General features: G+C 49.8%; 2 protein-coding genes across 3 annotated transcripts in view; one reads left to right on the top strand and one right to left on the bottom strand.

Annotated features, from left to right (window-relative positions):
* LOC103670745 (cytochrome P450 4B1) overlaps positions 1–14,198 on the top strand; it is a 27,902-nt gene extending 13,704 nt beyond the window's left edge. Inside the window, exons 9-13 of one of the 2 annotated variants that reach the window (XR_005834173.1) lie at positions 1,066–1,199; positions 1,989–2,053; positions 2,154–2,236; positions 8,103–8,203; positions 13,619–14,198. Coding sequence is in view for 1 of the 2 variants with exons in the window: in XM_008699242.2 (XP_008697464.1) it covers positions 1,066–1,199; positions 1,989–2,053; positions 2,154–2,236; positions 2,664–2,847 (466 nt within the window). In the remaining variant the exon portion in view is untranslated. Of the gene's footprint in view, positions 1–1,065; positions 1,200–1,988; positions 2,054–2,153; positions 2,237–2,663; positions 3,339–8,102; positions 8,204–13,618 lie in introns of those variants that run through there. The other variant, XM_008699242.2, reaches the window with a different exon arrangement.
* Positions 5,515–17,607, bottom strand: LOC103670742 (cytochrome P450 4A6). Its single transcript, XM_008699239.2, has 12 exons — positions 15,128–17,607; positions 14,183–14,324; positions 13,393–13,437; positions 12,809–12,936; positions 11,676–11,800; positions 11,152–11,306; positions 10,614–10,720; positions 10,338–10,528; positions 10,108–10,241; positions 9,227–9,291; positions 9,006–9,082; positions 5,515–6,523 (listed from the first exon to the last, which is right to left on the bottom strand). The coding sequence occupies exons 1-12, from the start codon at positions 15,482–15,484 to the stop codon at positions 6,355–6,357; spliced, it is 1,695 nt and encodes a 564-aa protein (XP_008697461.2). The 5' UTR covers positions 15,485–17,607; the 3' UTR covers positions 5,515–6,354.

The raw sequence follows: 17,607 nt of genomic DNA, 5'->3' as shown, positions 1-17,607 counted from the left end.
ATTTATATTATTTTCACTTCGTTTCATCTAGAACTTGAAGCAACTTCAAGGACACTTGTTCAAAACTATAGTAAAACACAAAAGAAAAAATGAGTATGGTGTATAATACTTTGTTAATGCTAATTGAAAATCTCTTCTCCCAGTTTGTAACCTGCCAGTTCATCTCCTCTAAGGTGTCTTTTTTTCTTTTTACGATTTTATTTATTTATTTTTGAGAGAGTGAGCATGCGTGAGAGAGAGAGAGAGCGCGCACAAGCTGCAGGAGGGGCAGAGGGAGAGGGAGAAGCAGACTCCCTGCTGAGCAGGGAGCGCAATGTGGGGCTTGATCCCAGGACCTTGGGAGCACAACCTCAGCCAAAGGCAGACGCTTAACCGACTGAGCCACCCAGGCACCCCTTTAAGGTGTCTTTTGATGAATACAAGATCCCAGTTTTAATAAAGTCAAGTATATCTAAAAAAAAAAATTGAAAACTAGATGGAAAAGCCCTAGGGTTTGGGGCTCTGTAATAAAGTTCTGAGCAATAGTCATGATTGGACCACATTTGGGACTGAGCTTCCTGGTGGCAAAGGGGAAAAAAGAAACATAATTTTTGTTTTTTACCTGAGCTTGTCATTGTTCATGCACTTATTACTTCATTCAACCAATGAATATCAGCCCCTATTTTTTTCCACCTCAGGAGAAACCAAGTGGAACCTAAAGAATTGTCCCTTGTGGGGCTTCTGTGGGGCCTTAAGAAACACAGGAATGGCTTTGTCTTGATGGCTCCGTGTTCATACAGCTCTAGGGTCCTGTGCCTTCCCTTCGTAGCAGTGAAGATGAGGGAGAGATGGAGAAAAATGGAGCCAGAAAAAAAGTAAAAAAAAAAAAGGAAAACTGGAGCCAGAACCCCTGGGTTGGAGTGGTTACCCCATGTTCAATCTGGTCTGGGCACTTGGAGCACTTGTGTCCCTCCCATTATTGGATGTGCGATGGTGGTTAAAAGGGGAAGGTGGGGCTGGAGCCTGCCCTCCTGTGGAAGCCCCTTGCTCCGCATCTCCAGAAAGGTCTGGTTGTATTGCTGGCAGGGATGATCTGGGGAAGATGACCTACTTGACCATGTGCATCAAGGAGAGCTTCCGCCTCTACCCACCTGTGCCCCAGGTATACCGCCAGCTCAGCAAGCCTGTCAGCTTTGTGGATGGCCGCTCCCTACCTGCGGGTGAGTTAGAGTGGATTTGGGGGTGGAACTGGAGTCCTTGTGGATGCTTCTCTGACAGTCTCTGTGCCTTTGGTCAAATCTTTGCGCCAGTGGGAAAGAGCTCAGGCTTTGTGTTTGGCCTGGGACCAAATCCTGGTCTTACAGTGTATGGGTAAATCCCTCTACCTCGAGCCTCTATTTCCTCTGCTGTAAAACGGGGGCAAGAAGAGTATTTGCCTGACAAGATTGTTGTCAGGATTAAAGAGACAGTATTCATCAGGGCTGTCATGTACCACCGTGTAGGTTGTGCGCTGAACAACTTCAAGAGGCTCCATTCACATAGACTGTGATGATGTGCAGGGCACAACCTTCACAACTGTATGTGGTAGCTTTGTAAGGACTGTTTAACTCTGTATCTGGCACACGACATGCACCAATGCATGGTAGATGTTACTATTAATAGCATAATGTCATGAATAGTAATTTCCTTTCAATTATTTGAAAGCACAAAGGGTTGTAACAGACCTTGCGTGTCCTAGCTCACAGTGAGGTAGGTTCAGTCCTCCTTTTTTCTCTCCCCATTCCACAAATGTCTGTGTCAGGTGCTGTGTCCAGTGCTGGGGCTAGAGGAAGTAGATATGAGGATGACCAAAAGCACTGTGATGTCTTGAGGGTGGTCATGAACCCTCCATCACTGGCAGTGCTCAGTCAGGGACTGGTGCTCAGGACACTAGGGGATTCTGGCTCTGGAGGAAGTGGGTGAGGCTATCTCAGGACCACCTAGCTACAAGGCCTTTGCTCTGCCCACAGGCAGCCTCATTTCTCTGCACATCTATGCCCTCCATAGGAACAGCGCAGTGTGGCCTGACCCTGAGGTACCACATCCCTGGGCGTGGAGGTCAGATGGGGTGGGAGGCTATGGAGGTCACCCTCCCCAGGGCTCGGCAGGTATTTAAACAAGCCTTGTCCTCTCAGGTCTTTGACCCTCTGCGCTTTTCCCCTGAAAATGTGGCCACACGTCACCCCTTCGCCTTCATGCCCTTCTCTGCTGGGCCCAGGTAAGGAAAGGACCAACACCCCCAGGCTCCCAGGACTGGGAGGGGAGAATGGAGGATGTTGTGGGGAAAGCATCATTTGGGGAACTCTGTGATAAGGGGGATGCCGCTGGGTTTTTGAGGATCCTAAATTAGGATAAGTTCCAGGGACCTTCTTCTTGCCATTAGCATATTCATGTCCCTGGCTGGTGGTGGGCTGGCTGAGTCATTTCAAGGGAGGCCCCCAAACCGGAATTCCCAATGTGAATCTACTTAGTCTGGGACCCTCACTGTGCTCCCAAGATCTATTTTCTAAGTCCCAAGTCAATCAACCAATCTGCCAATTATTCATCCACAAACAGTTTTTGGTTTTTGTTGGCCACTAAGAACCCTAGGTTTGCTCAGTCTGGACACCCCATAGCCTGATGCCACCTTGTGCTACTCACGGTAGGAACTGCATCGGGCAGCAGTTTGCCATGAATGAGATGAAGGTGGTCACGGCCCTCTGCTTGCTCCGCTTTGAGTTCGCCCTGGACCCCTTGCGGCCCCCCATCAAGATGCCCCAGCTGGTTCTGCGCTCTAAGAATGGCATCCATCTCCACCTGAAGTCACTGCGCCCAGACTCTGGGAAGTAGCTCTGCTGAGAATAGGGTCCCAGACAGCCCAGACACTGCCCTCCCCAGGCTGGATTGTCGAATAGCTGTGGCTCCCTGTCTTTGGGAGGCTTGTAGTTTAGAAGGGGAGCAGGCACCCACATAAACCATCACCTGGAGGCCAGTGCCATGCAAGCATGTGTGTCTGGAAATGCTTAGTATACATGTATTCTAGACCTCATTCATTCATTCAACAAACATACAGTGAGCACCTACTTGCTTCTAGAATCTTCCTTTATCTCCCATAATTGGCAATCTTTCTAGAATGTAGCAAAAACTTACATGCCAGCCATGGTGACACAATGAACACAATGGAAGTTGGTCTTGGGCTTCATGATTATGATCAGGTGCTCGTCCACTCCACATGAAAGAAGGATGGCTTTGGGGGCTTGCCCCTTTACTGAGATGTATTTCTCGGCTTAACTGTGTGTGCATGTGTGTAATATAACAGATATAAGGTAAAATTATGTAAACAAAAAATGTGTAGGACAACTAATTTCTAAAGCAAATTCCCAGGTAACCACTACTGAAATCAAGGAATATGGAATATAGTTTCTCAGGTGTATCTTCTGCCCCACCTGAGACAGGTCTCTGTAGCATTCCTGCCATTGCCTGCATCTGTGCCACAGCCACCCAGTGCTCTGGGTGTTCACACTTTTGCTGAGAAAGTGGCATTAAAAGGGGGCTTCCTAGAAGACACAGTGCTTGAATCAAACCTTGAAGCAGGTGAGGTACAAAGGTACAAAGAATGACTTTGGGGGAAGTCCTCAGGCTGGAGCCACGTGATGAATTAGAGATTCTTGTTCAGTAGTCCCTGCAGCAGTGCCTGATGGCTGGGGTCCCATGTGCCTCTACGATTCAAGGTCTAAGGCCACCAGTGGGTTATAATCCAGGAATTAGACAACAGTGGAGGGGAGGACACTGGAGACTGAGGGGCAGGATAAGAGGGGAATTCTAGCCCTGGGACTTGGGGATGTCTCTGCGTTGCCCTGGGGAGGTACCATCTGGAGACACATCCTTCCTGCTATTGACGCTTCCCCTCCTAGAAGAAGGACACAACCTCTTAGAAGAAGTTTGGCTATGGGCCACCTGCTCACTCCTGCAAAGCCCTGTCAAGACCCAGATTTCCTTGCCCACCTGAGGCTTGGATGCAGCAGGCTCAGCCAGGGTGTCACCTATGCCACCAACTTCCCTCTCTGTCCTGGCCCTGGATAGACCTTTCTCCATACAAGCAGAGGTACGTATCAATAGTCATCAACTGAGAGCAGAACCCAGAGGTCGTAACCACTTGTAGCCCATGGGTGGCACTCAAGTCTAAGACTTGTCTACTTCCCACATCTCTGGATTTTCAGGAGGCCTATGAGGCAGGACTTACCTTTACCCTGTCAAAGGAAGGAAACTGCCAAGACGCTCATCAGAAAACAGCTTGCACTGAGGCCTTCTGACTTCGGCCCCTTTTGACCAAGACTCCATAGGTGTATTGACTGTCTCTCTGAGAACTTATGTTGGTGGGAAATGGAGCTGAGAACTCCAGAGCCTGACAGAAGGTGGAGGCTCCACATGGGAGGGGAGGACCGAGGCTGCAGACTAGTGGGCACCAAAGATGAACTCCACATAATCCTTCCAGCCCTCCAAACATACCCTGTTGCCTCCTACGACCCCAGGCATTTGTTGTGCATGTGTGTGGTAGAGTGTAGAGTGTGTGAGTGGTGCACACAGGTCTGGTTACACGTGTATGTGTTCGTGGGGGTTGTGCATATGAGCATGAACTCACCCTAGGTTTTTCCTTTGCCTAGATCCAGCAGGGTCACTTCTTGGTTACATTCTTTACCCTCAACACAATCCTGTGGTTAGAGCATGTCTCCATCCATGGCTGGCCACCCAGAATTCCATTGTGAACTCTCTGAGCCTGGCTAGCCCTTGCCCTTCTGCACCACCTGATGTCAGTCTAGCACTTTCCCAGCTTCTTTCCTGCCCCAATCCCTGGTCAAACACAAAGCATCTACCTTGCCCCTTCTCAAAGCATGGCTGAACTAGCCCAGTGACCTAGGAAACCAGGATAGTGAAAGGGAGGTCCTGGATGCAAGCACCAGCTGGGGAAGAAGCCCCTTCAGGGAGGCAGAATGTGGCATTACACCATAGGCAGGGGACTCTGGGGGGGGCCTGTCTATGACATCCAGGGTCTGGGCTAAGAATGGCTGGAGGTAGGACAGAAGGAAGATCTGTGTTTAGAACCAACAAAAGAATAGTGGGTGGGTTGAGAGAGGCTGGTGGAGGAGGGCAAAGAGCGCCAGGGAACAGGTCTCAGGGTCAGGAGGACCAGTACCCAAGCAGTCACATAATGGGGCAGGGTTGGCCAACCAGAGACACAAGGGACTGCCAAGGGGCTGTCCTATGGGAGAGGTGCCACCAGTAGTTTGCTGATTGGGGTCTGACATTCTTTCCCACTGACCAATCCATTTGCCCACATGGGCTCCTCCTAGTACCTCTTGGAAAGCCAACCACTCCACGGCCAGAGACAAAGGGAAGTGTCTGGCCCTCCTAGGGTCCTGCAGATATTACTTCCCTTCCTTGTCTCTTCTGTCTTTCCTCCCCTTCTCTCTCTTCTCTTCCATTTATCTCTCTCCAAGGGAAAACACACACTCCATGCAACATTAAGAAATTTATTTGAGGGAGGAGGAAAGAAGAGGAAGTTATGCGAATGACAAATGGGTACTCAGGTAACACATAGGAGAGAGCTGGAAGCATGGACTAATAGCAGGCACATAGGGACTAAACAGGCTGAATCATGGCTCCCCAAGGAGTCTATGTCCTGGAAGCTGAGAAATGTCAGTGTTATCTGAGTGTGCCTGTCTGATCACAAAAGTCCTTATGGAAGACAAGGTGAGACGAAGAAAGAAGCAGAAGGATATTGAAGATGCTGTTGGATTTGAAAAGAGGAGGCTGCAGGAGCTAAAGATCACAAAGAATGCAGCTTGATGCTGAAAAAGGCAGAGCGAAGAATTCTCTCTTAGAGCCTAGATGTAGTGTAACCATACCAACATCTTGGCTGTGGTCTAGCAAAATCCATTTTAGACTTTGAACTCCAGAACAGTAAGAGAACAAACTGGTGTTGTTCTAAGTCACTAAGGCTGTGGTAAGTTACTATAGCAGCCAGAGGAAAATAATAAAGGATCAATCAAATAGGCACAAAAGGAGAAAGACATGCAAAGGACAGGCAGGGTGGGGAACAGGCAGATATTGAGTTAAGTGGGCAGTCAGAGATGCAGGTGGGTAGGAGAAAGGAAACAGATAAGTAAATACGTAGTCAGGAAAAGGGTGAGGCAGAGAAGGGAAGACAGTCTGATGCACAAGAGGAGGAGTAAGGAGACTGGCAGGTGGGCAGAGTGAAAGCAGGAAGTGGGCAGAAGACAGCAGACAGGAGAGACTGACAGGAAGACAGGATGGCAGGCAGGAGGCCCTCAGGGCTCATCCTTGTCCCCACAAGGGTTAGAGGAGCTTCCTGAGGTGCAGGTGGATCCCATTCTTGGACTTCAACACGATTCTTGGAAAGGGAACGGGGACCCTGAAAGGATCCGGAGCCAGCTCAAAGCGGAGCAGGGTCAGGGCCACCGCCACCTTCATCTCGTTCATGGCAAACTGCTTCCCGATGCAGTTCCTGGGTCAGGGAGGGAAAAGGATATGAGGAGGAGCCTCAAACCCCCTGCCAGGATCAGCACATTCAGGGTTTTCTGCATGGGCCCAGCCCAGATCCCCTTTCCCCAGGACACACACACATCTCTAGCCTACCTAACCTTGCTTGTTTCACGCTCTCCCCTTGACCCTTGACAAAGCCTACACTCTTCCAGGATTGCGTCCTACTCCTACCTCTGTTCTCAGTAGGCCTGAAACCCTGTTAGAAGAAGGTCAGCACCTGGAGCCTTGGGGCCAAGTCAAGAGATCACTAAAACAGTTAATTATTAAGTTGTTTGTTCTCTGCACAAGCCTTTTCTGGTTTCACAATGTGGAGACCAGGACAGGGCACCGTAGGGGATAGGACGGGCCACACTTCAGGCCCTAACCATCTGGGGCACACAGGGATCCAGATCCTCAGAGAAAGGACAAGGCAGAGTTGGGTAAGGAAGTCAGAATGGCAACAGGGAAGCTTTCTGCAGGGGCAGAGCCTTAGTGACGCTCAGTCTGCTGTGCCATCTGCCTCCAGACTGCCAGTCTGGGTCCAGACTCCTGCCTCCCCCTCGGCCCCTCAGCCAACCAGCTGCTGGAGCCTTCCAATTCTACTACAGAAATGTCCCTGCCTGCCATCCCTCAACCTCCTCACCTGGACTTTTCTGTCTTCTGCCTCCACTCCCTCCCTGAATTCCCAGCCCAGCTCAGAGCCTCCCATGCCCTCCATCACAGGTCTGACATGTCCACACGCCTCAGCTGGCATCAAAGTCCTCTCTGGCTTGTTGGCTCACTCACCTGTCACCTGTTCAGCTCCTCCTCCCAGCTCAGCTCCTGCTGAGGAGGTCCCAGAGAATGCCCACCCTCCCCCTCTGCTTGCCACATGCTCAAGGCTAAGGCAATGCCAGGCTGCCCTCCCACTTGTCCCTGCTGGCTGTGCCTCTTCATTCCTGGACCCTGACATCACCATAATATTTTACTCAAGGACATATCACTTTCCAGAACAGGAAAGTGCCAGGAACATGGAGCTTCCTACAGTGGGGTCAATTAGTGAAGGAGAGAAAGAAAGAAAGAAAGAAAGAAAGAAAGAAAGAAAGAAAGAGAAAGGAAGGAAGAAAGATAGATGTGTCTTTTGAGTGGAGGCATTTATTTCTTGACTGTGAACTCCTGGAGGCAAGGGCAGTATGCCATCTCATAGCAGAGGACTTGGCACACAGAGACAGGCTTAATAGGCAGTCTTATAATTGAACATGTTTATTGAACTGAAAAAAAAAAAAACCCTGAATGGAATAAAATATGCATGACCATTAGTTCTGAGCTAGGAATTGAACTGTCTACCCCTCTCCTGTCTCAACTGGCAGCCATAGGACTTGCACCAATATCTAGGAGAAAGGACTCAGTCCCAGGGAGAAATAAATCCTGAAGCCAGCATCTGGAAGAATAATTTGCTTAAGGATGTTGTGTGAAAGTGGATTCAAACTTAGTTTGTGAAGGATTGACAGATTTCTGTATTTGGAAAAAAACCCATTTTTCAAGTAACTACTTACAAAGTTTACTGCGGTTACTATTTATAGGACACTTTGAGCAGCACTGGAGGATTTCAGAGCAGCCACTCTGGAGAAAAGTCATCCCACTGAACAGCCACTTCAAGTGTGCTTTACATTTTACAGACCAGGTAACGTTCAAATGCCATGTGTCATATACAGAATAGTGCGTTTTCTCTCAAAAGCAATTTAATGTCTTCATTTTTATATATTTGCCCATTTGGATGATTGGACTCTAAGTGTAATATTAAGGCATGTGGAGCCCAGATCATATGTGATGATTGGAGAACTGGGAATTTGTCAAGTGTACATAACCATTACCATGGAGTCAAAAATTCTTTTGGATAGATGAAAATATAGTGGCAACACAGATTAGTCAAGTACTTTATGAAGCCCTTAAGAGACTGTCGGAAACCTTCCTGTGTATGGCTTAAATATTTGACACATGCAGGTGGCTGAGGATGGAAACACCTGCAGTGCAGTCAATGGTGCAATGTGGGGGCAGAATGGGGAGTTGAGTAGTACAGGCTGGTTGAGAATGTGTGCAAAAGAAATCTTTTGATTCCATCCTGACTTTGACATCAACAACTCTTGAAAATTACATGTGAGAAAATCTAATTCTGTGAAGTCATACTCATAAAGTGAAGAAATCACAAGAATACCCTGAGCTTTTGAGCACCCACTGACACTGAATTGTGGCTGGAGACTGGGTAAGAGCAATGGGTCAACGTCTCCATGGCATGCCGTGATTACCAACTTTCTTTGTCAGAGACACACATCTCTTTCCCAGCACACCAACATGCCAGGGCATATTTTCAGACCCCACAGAAATGTAGGAAACCACAAACATCAGGAAACAGCCCCAGGAAACAGTACCCAGGAAACAGTACCCAGGAAACAGCCCCCCCCCCCGTCCTGGTACAAGTGCCTCACCTTGGTCCTCCTGAGAAGGGCAGGAAAGCATGGCTGTGTCGTGAGGAATCTGGTGCAAACCGAGAAGGGTCAAACACCTGCAGAGGGAGCACCAGGGCCAATACAGGTGTGGTCAAGCCCCTCCTTCCAATCATCCAAGGGACAGCACACCCAAAGGTGGGAGAGGAGGAGAGGTTGGTCTGGAGAGGTCATCCCACCCGCTCCTCCCAAAGCTATCATACCTCTGGGTTTGGCCACACCTTTGGGTTGTGGTGAAGGGCATAAAAGGAGGGTGACACTAAGAATCCTGTGGGACAGAAGAGAGAAGACTGATCATACATGCCTGTGGGGCCCAGGTGCACCCACGCGCCACTTGGAAGCCACTACGAGAGCCACTTCTCATCACTGTGAATAGAATGATAGAGTTGACGGAGGTGTGGGACAGACATGGCACAGAACGTGTGCTCCTGTGTACAGATTAGTTGATTAACCATGACCAGGCTGAGAAGCAGGAAAGAACTCAACTCAAGTGACAACTCACATTTATCAAGTACCATCCATGAGCCCTTGGGGAATATGCATGAACTCCTCCATCTTCACAACATGTGAGGCTCACATCTCCATTGTTTCCATGAGGCACTTGAGCCTTGGGGAGGCTGAGCAACGTGCCTATGACCACCCAGGTAGGATGTGGCAGGGCTGGGATTCAGAGCAGGGAGGAGCCAAAAGGTGGCTGCCAGCCATGGCAGGGATCTCAGATCTGGTCATCAGCTACTCTGCCATCAACCTGAGGGCTCCCTGGAGACTGGACCATCTAAGCCATGGCAGTGAATTCTCTAACCTCTCTCGTTAGCCTAGACCTTATAAGGAAAGACCACATCTCTCCCTGCCCCATCTGATTGTCTCTCAAGCATTCATATCTCAGGAAATTAGAATATTAGGGCAAAACCCAAAGTCACATTCAGAGGCTTTTGCTGGATTTAAGCTCTGTGCGAAGCACATCATAGACCTCATCTGAACAACAAAAGAAATGCTGATTTTCTTGAGGGGGGAAATGAGTCTCAGACATACACAAACTGCCCCAGAACATGAGGATTTCTGGCCTCCCGCGCAAAGTTCACACCTTTGGGTAAGGAGCGTCCATCAGGGAAGGTGATGGGCTTGCTGAGCTCTCTGCCAACAGCTGGAACTGGTGGATAGAGTCGCAGTGCCTCCTTGATGCACATGGTGGTGTAGGGCATCTGGTCCAGGTGGTCCCTAAAACAAAGCTATCCTGAAGGGCCGGCAAGGCCCTGGTAATCAGGGAATTCTCTAGTTGAGGGGGCAGGGCCCTCCCATCTCATGAGAACTCACCAGGTGATGGAGGCGCCATCCCCCAGGAGGCTCTGGACCTCCTCCCGGCACCTTTGCTGATGCTCAGGGTGTGTGGCCAGAGCATAGAGGATCCAGGAGATGCCACTGGCTGTGGTGTCATGGCCCTCAAACATGAAGGTGTCCACTTCCGCACGGAGGTCCTTGTCAGAGAAGCTGTTCCCGTTCTCCCTCTGGGAAGACACGGAGAGAGGGCAGGGTTTGAGCTTGCCCTCTCTTCCACACTTGTGGGCAATGCCTCAGGCCTCCCACACTCACTTGGGCAAAGAGGAGGATGTCCAGGAAGTCCAAGTGCCTCTTGCTCCTGACCTTGTCCAGCTCTCCCTCCTCCTGCAGCTGAGCCTTCCTCATCTTGATCACTCGGTCTGTCCAGTACAGCATTCCCAGGCAGAGCTGAGAGCTCTGGGTGCCCAGACACAGCCACCCACCGTAGCCCACTTGCTCCCTGTGCCCCAGGCAGGGTGCCAGGTGGATCAGGAGGAGTGTGGGAACAGGTGTGTTTGTTGGGGTGAGGGTCTAGTGCCAGGTGCTAGCAGGTCCTCACTCCCCTCAACAGCACAGCCCAAGGAGACTCTGCTTGATTGCTGCTGGCAGGGGCTCTCATTCAGCCCTCACCCATGTGGTGACACATGTAGGTTCCGCATAGCACCTGGCACCCTAAGACCTGCACCAGGAAGTACCCGAGATGGGTGTGTCCCAAGTCCTGGAAGGACAGGACCTGCCTGAAGGGTTAGGGCCGATCCCTTTGGGATGTTCCTGATGAAGGAGGGGAGCTGCCCAGAGAGCAGAGTCCAACCTGTGTGTTGATGGGCAAGCTGGCAGGCCCGGTGGTTCAAGCGGCCTTCAGGGGTCAGCCTGTAGATGATGTCTTTCTGGTAGAAAACATTCCTCATCCGGGAAAACACCAGGTTGTTCAGGTCCCGAGTGGCCTGAAGGTAGGACTGGGAGTTCCTGAAGGGGGAGGATGCAGAAGGGACTGGATGGAGGGAGATATCCGACCTGGAGTGGAGTGGGTCTATGGGTGGAGGGTTCCTCAATCAATGTGACAGACAACACCAGGCATTTGTCATGTCATTCTTACTTCCTTGAGACCCCCAGCCCTTTATGAGGGACATGGGCAGCCAGCATCTCCCTGTGGCTGGGATCAGGTATCTGTCTAATGAAGGTTGGGTGTGGGCTGAATTTGGCTGTGGCCTAGGGCTCTCTGCAGAATGTGGCTCTTTGGGCTGGTAAACATCCAAGCTGCCCTAATTGCCTCTCGGATAAGTCCGCACTAGTCGGTAGAAACAGGACCCTGCTGCAGCTGAGGATTTCACTGACCTGTCTGCCTGGTGGTTGCCCTGGTAGCTGAAGGCACACTTCATAATGGTGTCCAACGTCATCAAGGAGATATGTCCAAAGATCTCCAGAGATGAGTTCTGGCTGAGGAGCTCTTCCCATTTGTCCTGTGGTAGAGGGACACATTACATCGGTCTTTCTCTACTCCTCCAGAAGGCCCATGCTGACAAGGCTAGACTCTCTCTCTGCCGCTTCCAAATATTCTGATGAGATGCCCTCACTCTCTAAAGCAGTTGTGTTTCATCAGTTTAGGACCATATAGCCAAATGTTTGTAATATGGTGTGTGTTTTCTCAGTGTATACTCTGATAACGTTATTATTTAATTGTTATTTAACTAACCATGATCTCTTAGAGTGTGACTGAGGAATAAATGTGGTGATAACCACCTTTTAGCAGACCAGAAAACATTGTGTGTCAGGGGATTAAGGGGCTCTTTTCTGTCCTCGGGTTGATCTACACATGAGAAACGGGTGAAGTCCCAATTTAGGGAGCAAGAGTCAAGGCAAAGGAAAGGTCAAGGGGCCAGTACTGGGGTTTCTAAAGAAGGGATATCAGGTACTTTCAGCTCCTCTTGTTCAACAAATGTCAGCTGACACAGTGAGTGAGAAATAGGGTCATGCTCAGAGGTGATGCTATGGAAGGACCCCGCCCTGGAGGTGGAGACCTGGTCTCCATTTCACTCCATGGAGTGGCTAAAATCCAACAGAAGCCTTCAGCCCCAGGCCAGAGCCCACCTGAGTGACATCCTGGGATGTACACCCTGCCACTGAAGCTGCTACAGACCAGGCCAGCCAGGGGCACTTTGTCCTGTTGTCCAGGGGCATTGACTACTCTCCCTGTCCAAGCCAAAAACATAGACGTGGGAGGAGAAAGGACCCTTTATCCACCATGACTGTGTCTTCTGTGGGCAATGAGCAAAGAATGGATGAAAGCAGGTGCCTGGGTGCTTTCGTGTTCCATCCATCCTCAGGGAGCCCTGTCTCATAGTATGGTATAAGTGGGTGATTCCAGGGGCCGTGTCTAATGGATGTCTGAGGGACACAGCTGTCTGAGTGTGGACTTTGTGAATTGTGCTGTGGGTGTGAGTGTGCAGGTGAGCAGGGCTTGAACTTACCAGCATCACTTGGACAGAGTCGGCCATGAGCCCCACGTAGGGTTTCAAGATGTCATAGTGGAAGGCTGGGGTCAGCATCCGCCGGTGTTGGAACCATGTTTGCCCATTCAACAGGAGCAAACCATACCCTGGACCACAATGGGTGTGTGTGGGGGGGAAGGAACCTTCCAAGAGTTATATGGGGACAACTGGGGAAGAACCCAGGGTGTCAGAAGAAGGGCATCCTGGGCAAGGCAGGAAAGGGCAGTGTATGTCAGGAAGGGGACTTCTGAATGCCTGTTGCACAGCTGTGAGATTGAGGTTGAAACAGAGCAGGGTTGGGTAAATGGAGGACTTCATTGAAAAGTTAGTCTGAGATCATTACCGAGGACTGAGATGTGATGACGGAGAAGGTGAGGGGCAGGAGGGCTCCCTACCATTAAGAAAGTGTGAGGTTTTTATCTGAGGAAGAGAGAGGAGGCTCGATTTAGAGCTGAGTGGACTGACCATGGTCCTGGTCACCTCTTATTTAATCTGGGCCAAATGGATATTTGTTGGCAAGCCTAAGCAGAAGGTGGACCGAAGTCCTAGTTAAATACACTTACCTATCCAGGGAGCCATGAATCTGTAGGAACCCTCAGACTTTGGGTCTGAAAGTAAGAAGGGCCTTACAGGTTAACTGGAGGCGACCAACGAAGGCAGGCTGCCCCCCAGAGGTAGCTGTGGTGCAGACCATTGTCTCTCACCCCTTCCTGATGATTGTCAGCTGGCAGTTTGTGTCAAGCCACCTTCCACTCCCTTCCAACCTGGTCTCTGTTTCTTTCCGGATAGACACTGTAGGCTCGGGGAGGCAGATGCCAAGTCCCACAGCAGAGCCCCACTGGATTGGGTAAGTAGATCCATAAGAAACAAAGGCTCTGTTTTAGTGCCAATGAAAAGACTGAATCTCTGGTGTTTTTATAAATTGTGGTGGCTCAGGCATCCCATTACCCAGCACAGACAACACTTAGAAGTGCCTAATCAAAGTCATCTTGTATAGGAAACTGTCTTCCAGACCAGGAATCCTCTCAATTTGGTTTAGAAGGGAAGGAAAGAAGACAGGCAGCAGAGAAGGAAGAGGAGAAGAACAGAAAAAAAGAAAAAGAAGAAGAAGAAGAAGAAGAGCAGAACACAACAGAAAAGAAATAAAAGAAATAAAGCAGCCCAACAGGGCTGTTTCAACATTCAGTTTAGATAACAATCTGGCCTTCTGCTGGCTTGTGGACTGGGAGGGTGGTAGGTAGAGGGTCAGGGATCAATGGCTGAGCCTCCAGTGTCTTGTGCTACTTCACAGATCCCTGGGCATGTATCCAAGAGGGAAGAGCTGCTTGAACAAGTATGAGGGTGTCCTCTCACCAGACCGCCCCAGGATCAGTTTCATGTAGTCAGGGTCATAGATCATGAGCTCCACCTCTGTGCCCCATAGCCAACGAGGACAGGCACATGGGAAATTCTCTACCCATTTCAGTAGCAGTTGCAGTTCCTCTTCTTTTTGCAACTGTCACCAAAAGAAAGAGAAAACAATAAACCCTTTCTTCTGGTTCCAGGGCTACGGCCAGGGGTAAGGGCAGGATGGGCATAGGGAGAGAGATCTGGATGTATCAGCACAACTAAGTGTTCAGAGCTGTTTCTTATGACCTTGGCTCTGATCCAGACTTTCCTGGTTGTCCAAGGTTTGTCCTAGGCTAGTTTCTGTCCCATTGTCGAGTCGAGTTAGTGGCCGTCACAACCAACAGCCTACAGAAGCTTGTCAGGAATTAACTCCATGGTGTAAAAAGTACTGGAAGTCATTAGTACAACATTTGCATGAAACACGTATGACAACTTTTATCACATGGTAAGCAATTTTGCCATATAATTTTATTTGGGGCATTAAATGGATTATATTTTTTAATTTAAGTTTGCATATTAATTTTATTTTCCTGACAGACAGATTAAGAGGCCATGACAGTAGAGGATAATTAAAGTGTGATGGAGGGAAGCCCAAGTTTCTGGGGAAGATTCGGGTACTCCGAATTGACCATTAGAATCCCTTCCTCATGCATTTGCTCATTCATCAAATCATCACTTACCACAACGATATTGGGTTACGTGGGTCATTGGACTACAACTGCCCAGTTGACTCCGACCACTTGTTGAATTCATAAACCCTTGATGAGCCCGTCTACATGTGGGCTTTCCCTTTGCCCTGGGCAGCCCTCATACCCAGCCAGTGCTGGCACCCAGGTAGTGTTGGTTGGGTGGTTGCTGCCTTCCCCAGCCCACTCTTCCCTTCCACTCCCCAGTGCAGCCCCTTCTTACCTCCTGCTTGTGTCCAAAGAGCCAGTGGGAGGGAGGGGATGGGAACTCCTGGACTGCTTTGAGCAGCCTCTGCCTGCGCAGGTAGAGCTGTGCTGCCTTGAGCAGCAGCAGAGCCAGCCCTAGCAGGGAGGCCACTTGCAGGAGCCCAGAGATGATACTCAGGGGTCTGGTGATACTCAGCACAGAGACACTCATGGTGAAGGGGCTGCAGGATCGCTGACTCTTCGTGACTGTCCCTGACTGTTGCTGACCTCCCCTGAACATCCCAGCCCAGTCAGTCAGGGGAGGATTGCCCTGCCCACCTGGAGGGAGGGTGAAGGGTGAGGGCAGAGTTTGGACGGGATTTCTAGAGTTCATTAACTGTGAGGATCCACCTTGGGAAACTGTGGGTTGGAAGCTTTCTCAGTCGACAGTGATAATGGCCGGGCACATTCCCACTTGCTCTTCTCCCTGTTATTCATCAAATATTTCAGGAGCACCTACTCTGTGCCAGGCGGTGTGCTATGTGCCAGGACACAGCTGCCAGTAAAACAGACATGAATCCTGACTGCAAAAACTTCACCGTCTAGGTTACCAAATGTTCAGGAGGTGTGCTTGGTTTGATTATTATCCTATTTCTCAGAGGAAAACACTTACAGGGAGGTAAAGTGATGTGGCCAGAGGAAAACCACCATTGAGAGTGCCAGCTGGGATTAGAATCAGGGGTCTCCAAACTGTCTGCCTCAGGTGCCTCTGCATCGTTCCCCACGCTTGTCCCAGTCCACCATTCAGCGATGTCTTGGGCTGACTATGCCAGCAGGCAGAGCACTGGCCTCACACTCAGGAGGCCCAGTCCAGGGCTGGCTCATGACATATGAAGCCAGCCAATCATACACCCTTCACCTCAGTTTCTCCTTCTGTAAGAGGAGTAATTGACCCTTTCCCAATGTCCTTCCAGAAATGCTCATTCAGTCAGTCACTCATGCACTCAGCAAATGTTTCCTGAGCTCACAGGCTGGGAGGTAAATGTAGAAAACTAAAGCAGTACAGGAAAACGTGGTAAGCCCTGTACTGAAAGAGTGAATAGTGGGCTGGGCCCACCCAGGAAGGAGATAACTAAAAACAAGAGTGGGACCCTGAAGGGTGAATAGGAGTTCACCACGTGAAGAGTGCTAGGGAGAGGGATGGGCACTAAAGACTCATGGAGATCATATGAAAGCACACCTGAGGGGGACAAGTTATTCTCTCAACCTCACTTTGCTCCTGATTCTCTTCCCCCAAATCGACTCCACGCCCATATTTCAGGAAGGAAAGTAAGATGTTTTCGTGAGGAGTTCTTGGGAAGGCAGCCTTTTCTCCTGCCCTGTTCCTCACCATCTACCTTGTTATTCCTATGTCCTCCTCCTGTGGCTGACCTTGTGACAGGAGATTACACAACCCATGGGGCCACAGGTCTCTCCTTTTCCCCCTACATCCTGGGCTCTTGTCCAAACCCAGTGGTGTAACTATGTTACCCAAGCCTCTAAACTTTCGTCCACTTCTTTGGTTACTTTCCTCCGCTCACTGGCCCAGGCCCAGCGACTCTGTAGCCTGACTCCTTCCCTTACTTGGCCCAGCAACAGCCTTTCACCTAGCACATGAGGGGCAGTTGTAGAGAGAGCTTGGAAGTGGGACAGCTTGGGTTGCAATTCTGGATGTGACTCCATGTTTGCCTCCTTGACTCCTCAGTTTTGTCTAAAAAATTGGGTGCATAATGCTTGGAAATAGCTACCATTTAGTGAGTGCTTACTATATTCTAGACCCTGAGCAAAAAATTTTATGTGTGTTCTCCAAACACAATCCTAAAAAAAAAATTAAAAAAAAAAATCTCAAGTCTCAGCATGGGGAGGCTCTCCTGTGGGGGTAGGGAGCAGGTCTGGGCTGTGCCGGGTCCTTTAACATTTGGAGGTTTGAATCCCAGCCACGTGCCAGAGATAAAAGAGAATATTGTGGCAAGTGGGTGTATCATCGGCCTGGGCACAGACAGGGTGAAGGCAGGGATCTGATGGAAGCTTGGGACACAGGACAGGAGATTATTCACTTTTCTCTGAGGGCTTCGGGAATAGCGACAGGTGCGAAATCCCTTTCCACGGACAAGAGAGTGTGGTGGCATCAATATCACCCCCACCCCCAGCCAACCAACATGGTCAGACATCAGAGAAAAAGTGCCTCCCATGGAGGTGGGAGCTGCTTACACCAAACCTGCCACCCTGCACCTTTTACGGGCATCTTTACTAGGGCAAGTCTGACTGTGAGCCAGCACAGTGGGTCTCTCCCTTAGAAGATCAACACAGGCCCCTGATGTACCAAGGTCACTGACCACAGAATGCACCAAAGCATCAGCTTCAGTGCTGGTGGAAATAGGACCAGGTTTTCTTTCTTTCCATTTTTTTCATTTTCCCTTTTGGTCTTTTTTTTCCCCTTTCAAATCAGACTTACAGTGTTTTGTTTGTTTGTTTCGT

This window comes from Ursus maritimus, unplaced genomic scaffold, assembly GCF_017311325.1.
Source record: "Ursus maritimus isolate PB19 unplaced genomic scaffold, ASM1731132v1 scaffold_12, whole genome shotgun sequence".
Lineage (NCBI taxonomy): Eukaryota > Metazoa > Chordata > Mammalia > Carnivora > Ursidae > Ursus > Ursus maritimus.
This window is presented reverse-complemented; position numbering and strand designations above follow the sequence as displayed.